Genomic DNA, 6,637 nt, shown 5'->3' with positions numbered 1-6,637 from the left:
GAAGGAAGGAGGAAAGAAAAGAAGGAAGGAGGGAGGGACGGAGAACAAAAGGAGGGAAGAAGAGATGAAGGAAGGAAGGAGAGAAAAAATGGAGGAAGAAGAAAAGCTCGTATTCCCCAGGGCTCCTCCACAGCCCTTTACACACAGCAGGTGCTTAGATAAGTGTTTACTGAATTGAACTGAACTGCTCCAGGATCTTCTACTACCATCTTTCCTACCTGAGCTTCTAGAACTTTCTCTAAAGAGGAGGAAATACTAAAAGAAAGCATTCATTCAGGGAATTCCACAACAGATCGAACCACAAGTGGGACCTAGCGAGGGGGCGGGCCTGTCCGTGAGAGGAAGGGACGAGCTGATCCAGACACCATCTTGAACGCTGGGCTCCTGGCAGGAGGGTAACTCAACACCGACCTGGGAAATCAAAATGTCCCAGGTGGCCAGTGACTCTTGAGGTTAAGCTACTGGTTTTAACTCACAAACAGAGTAGGTGTGAGCGGTTGCTCCACCCTTTTCTTGTTTGTTCAAGAAAGGCCACAAAAAGTAAAGCCGACTGCAAACAGCAGAGAGGCATAAATAAACAGCTACCAAACTCAGTGCCAGGAAAGAGTTTAGCATGACTAAAGGAGAAAAGGTAACAGGTAAACTTCCCGCTAACATTTCCTGTGCAGTGGGAATCGATTCCTCGAAATATCCACACGCTCAGCGGCCTTTCCCGATGCTGACACCAGCCTCAGACATGAGAAAAACGGGGGGTTGCAGGCCCTCCCGGGAGCATTTAAAGCTCTGCAGAGGTCAGAGCTCACAGATGCGACTATCTGTATGCTTTGGTATCTATTCGTTTTCCTAAATAATGTGACCACAGAGATCTGTATTTGCAGCTTTCATGGTAAATTGTCATGGCTGCTAACTAAAATCCTTTTCCCATGAGCCTCGGGTTAGGGGCAATGCATCGCCATTGATGACGGTCAGGAAAAGGATGCTGTGTGGGAAAGAGAACCAAGCTACACCTTTGTTTCATTCTTGGTGCTCCTCACACTGATCCGGACTGCGCGCTTACCACCTGCCGCTTCCAATTCATGTAAAATAGTGGCTGCTCACTTAGCCGGAGGGAGAGAGCATGAGTTGCAAAACAGTTTGTTTACAAGGATATGACCTGGTGCACGGAAAACAGGAAGTATTTACCAAAGGATGCTCACTTTGTCTTAGAAAAAAGTAGTGTAAATATTCAGGGAGCGTGAAACTTTATAATTTTTTCTAACTACAAATTTTATGTTTATATGTAATTTATGATCATTATATTTATGGTTTTATTTAGATCATTTATATTTAAATATATAAATGTTTATCTATTTGTCATACATATATTCATTACAGAAAAAGAAAAAACAAAGAAAAATAAAATCTTCTTTAATGCCACCAGCCAGAGATAGTAAGTATTCAAATTTGGTGTATGTCCTTTTCTTCTGTTTTCTATATATATTCACATAAATTTTCTATGTTCATAGAATTGGAACAATATTGCTTTCGTGGCCTGCTTTTTCATGTATTAATTATGAACATTTTCCCATATTATTAAACATTCTTCAATAACTTTTTTTGACTTTTGCAAATTCAGTACATAAAAAGAGCTCTATCAATTAAATGTCCTAGAACGCCACTGAGGTTAAACAAGAGACATTTGATCAGTTAATTCTTTAACTTCAACTTGAACAGACCGAGGGAAAAGTAGAGGAAAAGAAAAAGGCGCTGAAATCTAAGAGCGCGCATAATCGACAAAACATAAGAACATGGCAGAAAGCTAACAGCCACGTTTTATATCCTTATAGGGTAAAACCTGACAAAGTTTTAAATTAAGACATACAACAGGCATCGGTTTACTGGTATTAGAAGTAGCAAAGCCATCTGTCATTTCAAGGTCACCATTTTCAAATGGGGAGAAGTCACTAAAAAGAACTAATAAGAATTGTCTTAAGGAAACACAAAACAGATATGTTGGAAATTCCAAGTACTTATGACACATAAATTATATGAAAATAAGAACGTTAATATGTGTCTACTATAACAAGATGTTCACTAGAATAAAACAGCAAGATAAATACCCACAGAGAGGAGGAAGATGTGGCAGTAGTACATAAATTACATACGATGTTTTTATACAAATATAAATTTTCATTTATTAAATCGTGACGGTGCGTATTTTATTGATTCGCATTATGAATTCCTATAGTTAGTTATACAGCTATAGTGCCGCTAAGTGAAAAAAATATAATAGACAATGTCCCTGAAGGTAAATGCTAAAACAAACACCTGGATTTTATTTTTTCATTCCACAATATTCATTTTTAAAGAGAGAGAGAGCACCACCAAATGAAGTGAAAGCTGATTTCAATGCTCAGAGCAGCTTCCAGCTGTTTCTCACCTGCTGGGCACCAAAAGACTGAAGGAAACTACCCATGGGACACACCATCCACGTCCCTCTCTCCAAGGGAACTAAACGTTTGCTTTTATCCAAACCCAAGGGCCAATGAGAGCTAGAGACAGCCAACAAACTGGACACAAAAGCAGCCTGCGCCCCACCTAGATATCTCTGATGCCCGTTACGGGACAATAGGTTGCTTAGGTCCACGTCGCTGAGCATCAGAGGCTCTTCCGCAGCCAGAAGAAGAGGGAAAACCAACTTGAAGAGAAAGGGGAGAGGTAGCTCCTGACCCTCACTTTTGTATTTTGTGGGTGCCCTGGGACATGGCTGACCACCATCCCCTGGGAAAAATCCTGCAAAACTCAAAAACCAGCAACTTTTGCCCTATGAGCTCCTGAAAGCGCTTTCAGGCTCCAGGCTCTGAAGCTGCACCCCAGAGCAGGAGTCCGCCCCACACGACCGCCCGCCGCGCGAACCCGGAGGAGCCCGGGGCGCCCCGCAGCTCCGCGGCCGCGCATGCGCCGCGAAGACAGGCAGGGCGCGGGAGCCGCGGGGACCGAGCGCGCACAGTACCGGCTTGTCCATGGCGCTCGGCGGCAACAGGCAGGGTGCCCGGCCCAGCCGCCGTCGCGGTCCTCTCGCTGGCTGCTCCCCCGCGTCCGCTCCGGCTGCACGTCGCCGCGCTCGCGCGCCTGTTTGCGGCTCACGCGGTTGCCTTGGCGACGAGCAATGCTCCGCCCGCACCCGGCGCCCTCCTCCCGCTCCCCGCGCTCCCGCGCCCGCGGCCACTTGCACCGCAGCCCCCTGGGGACGGGCTCCCGAGGCCAGATGCCATTTCTTGCCTGTTCTCCGGGTTTCGGTGAGATCTCAGCAGAATGGTATTTCTAGCATCAGCCAAGTCCACTTATTTGGAATTTGTTTCAACGCGGGATTTTAGACGCGTTTGGCTTGAGGAGAAAAAAATTCAAAATGGGATTTCGAATGTTTCAGCTGTAATTCGCACATCTTCCCACCGTCCGGACTCAGACTTGGTCTACTCTCAATGCTTCCTTGTCAGCCTAGGACTCAATGGAAATGTTTAACCTCGAGTTTTAACCTGGAGGTGACAAGGATAATTTCTTAAATACTGTCTACCTGTCAGAGCAATAGCTGCATCGGCATGTGTGAAGTTCCCAGGATCTTTGCCTTACAAGACTTTCCAGAGGAGAATAGACACGTTTCATATCCGCAAACACTTCTCTCTCGTGGGGACAGGGACTGTCTATTAGAAGTACCTGTGCCACATGTGTAAGTATATATTTTCTAGGAGCCCCATTCTAAAAAGAAATAGGTAAAATTAATTTTATTATGTTTCACTTAAGCCAATACATTCAAAATATTATTTCAACATATTATCCCTATAAAAATTATTCGTGAGATATTTTACATTCTTTTATATATTTACTCCTAGAAATCTTATGTGTATTTAACACTAATAGCCCATGTGGACTAGGCACATTTTAAATGCTCAGTAGCCAATGTGGCACCAGCGGCTACCACATTAAACAATGCAGGTCTATACTGGATTAAAAATTCTAGGAAGACCAGCTCCAGACCTTACCGGGAGCAGAGGAAGTACATCTGCTCATAAGGGCTACCAAACACGATAGACTCTTGAACAAGTGTTCGAATTCTTACAAGGAAACAAAAAAATCTGTAATCAGTACAAACTCTGATCGCTCTTCAGAAACTAGTAAAATTAGAAATTTCTTTTTCCTAATGTTCTATTTTTTATTATTAATAAATATTTTTAGAGCAGTTTTAGGTTCACAGCCAAACCGAGTGGCGAGAAATGACATTATAACTGTCTGAATTTGTAGGCATCTGGGAAGCTTTGCCTGCAAAGGGCACCTTCGCCACGTGCTGCTCTGATGCTAGCCTGGCACTCCAGCTTGCTGGGTTCCATCTGCCCCTGCCCGCTCAGGGACTGCACAGTGTCACCATCCTGTCTCTCTTATTAGCATGTTGTCAGTTAATTGTATATCCTTATAATTACCTTAAAAGAGCTTGGGACCAGGTCCTCAAGAAAAGAGTTCTTATTTTAACAGAGGTGAAAACTCAGCTTGGCCAGGGCTGACAGCCCAGGGAGAAAAGGTCTGAGGAAGGGAAATTACAGCTAACACTTTTCTAGATGATTATTGCGCATTAACTTGTTTTATCTTAAAACACCCTGTACACTTGGCCATGACCACACGGCCCCCATACTACAGAGGAGAGACAGACAGGGATAAAGTGGCTTGCCCTAGGCCACATAACCAGAAGACTAGAATGAGCTGTGGCAATTCAGCTCCACTTGGTGCCCCTAAACTATATAGAGATGACGGGAGGTACTGAAGATAAGGGGGTGGGAGGAGAAAGGGGTGCCTCTGGGGATGATGACACATCAACACAGACCTGGCTGATGTCAGGAAGAAAGCCAGGGCTAATAACAGTCAAGACGGTCCAATGGATCCCTGGTCTCTGCCATCATCGGCAAAGTTGTGAACTGGATATTTTTCTCTGTGGTCTTCTCTTCCTGCTAAAAAATTCTTCTTCATTCCCAAAGGGGTTGTCTGTTTTTCAGGATCCTGAAGCTAGAGCAGACTTCACCTGGTCAGGCCTGGGTCCCCGACATTCCCTAGCCAGGTGGTCCACAACCATAGGCCCCACTCTCAGAGGACCCCCTTCTGGCTTCCTGACTAATATTCTAGATTAATTCCCACAGTTAGTGGTTGTTGGGTACAGAGCTGGTTCAGTCAGCTCTCCAGCTCCACCCCAGCTGTATCCTTAAACTTGACTTTCTGGAGATGGAATCAGCTCGGTGATAAGAACTGTGAGTGGGATGACAGGTTGGCACAGAAGATGCTTGAGTTGGAGGAGCCTGCAAGTCCCTTATATCCTGCCTACCTGACCATGGCGGGAAATGATCCCATTATTGAAGGGATTGGGCTAACCTGCTTCAGGAAAATAATTCTTTCTTTTCTTAAAAAGTTTTAAAGGAAACCTCAAACTAAAACCCTCACTTAAATTGGTCTTTTGACAAGAGATTCATCCTCGGTGGCTTTGTTGCCCAGCATCCGGTAGGTACTCAAAATAATAGCCCTTAAATTTAAGAAGATTATATGAATGAGCACATGGCATTTTATTTATTGCCCACTCCCATGGAATCAAAGACATCAATACTAATTGGCAGCTCTGACATTAACCAATATAGATTATGATTTCGTTTTATAGAAAAGATTATCATTTTATAGAAAACAGACCAACTCTCCAGATGCCACATAGCTATTTATTGACTGTGACTTAGAAACCAAGTCCTTTTTTTATGCTGTTTTATAATATATTTCGAGACTTAAAAATCATACATTTCCTTCTCCAGGTCTTATTTTCAAAATCACAACGTTTTACGGTCTGTCGGCAATGTAGCATTCCACGAAATTGATTGTATTTGTCACTAAAATCATATAATAGTAACTTTTAATTTTATAAAAAAAAAATAACTGGATAGAATTTTATTAACTGTTTTACTGCCATAATTTTGAGGGAAATTTTGTTGCCCGTCAACAAATTGTGAGCTAGCGAGCATCAATAGAGAGTAAAGGAATGATCAGTTTACAAATCAATATTAATTTAAATTATAAAGTTGGTAATGGAAGAAGTCACTGCTGTTGGCTAACCCACCCACAATTCAATCCCATTCTTCTATGCTTACTTCTCCTATATATGCAGGAAATGGTAAATACTTCTCAGGCTCCCTTGAAGTTATAGGTGACATGATTATGGCTGATGAACCATAAATGGCAGTCTACTAGGGCTCCTGAGAATGCTCTTACTTTTCTTACAAAAGACAGATTCAGTGCTCCCTTTCACACTTTCTTCCAGCCAGAATGAGACCATGGTGCCCGGAGTTGTTGCAGCTCCAGAAGGATACTATGAAACCGCCATGTCGCGACTGTCACACTCCATTCAGACTGCGTTACCATAGACCGCATGGCTCACGAACAACAGAAATCGTCTCCCAGTTCTGGAGACTGGAAGTCTGAGATCAGGGGCCAGCGTAGTCTGGTTCTGGCGAGACCCCTCTTTGAGGTTACAGACTGCCAACCTCCCTTTGCATGCCTGCATTGGGGAAAGAGAGCCAGCTAACTTCCTGGCCTCTTCAGATAAGGGCCCTAATCCCATTTATGAGGGCTCCACCTC

The 6,637-nt window shown here is 43.7% G+C and overlaps 1 protein-coding gene across 1 annotated transcript in view; it reads right to left on the bottom strand.

The window, feature by feature from the left end:
- Nucleotides 1-3,277, bottom strand: part of DNAH5 (dynein axonemal heavy chain 5) — a 226,859-nt gene extending 223,582 nt beyond the window's left edge. Inside the window, exon 1 of the mRNA XM_039842769.1 lies at nt 2,993-3,277. Within this exon, the coding sequence (XP_039698703.1) occupies nt 2,993-3,004 (12 nt within the window). The 5' untranslated portion in view covers nt 3,005-3,277. The remainder of the gene's footprint in view (nt 1-2,992) is intronic.
- Nucleotides 3,278-6,637: the final 3,360 nt, after the last annotated feature.

Source organism: Pteropus medius, unplaced genomic scaffold, assembly GCF_902729225.1.
Source record: "Pteropus medius unplaced genomic scaffold, Ma_sr-lr_union100, whole genome shotgun sequence".
NCBI classification, from domain to species: Eukaryota; Metazoa; Chordata; class Mammalia; order Chiroptera; family Pteropodidae; genus Pteropus; species Pteropus medius.
The sequence above is the reverse complement of the archived record's forward strand: the minus strand, read 5'-3'. Positions and strand labels throughout refer to the sequence as shown.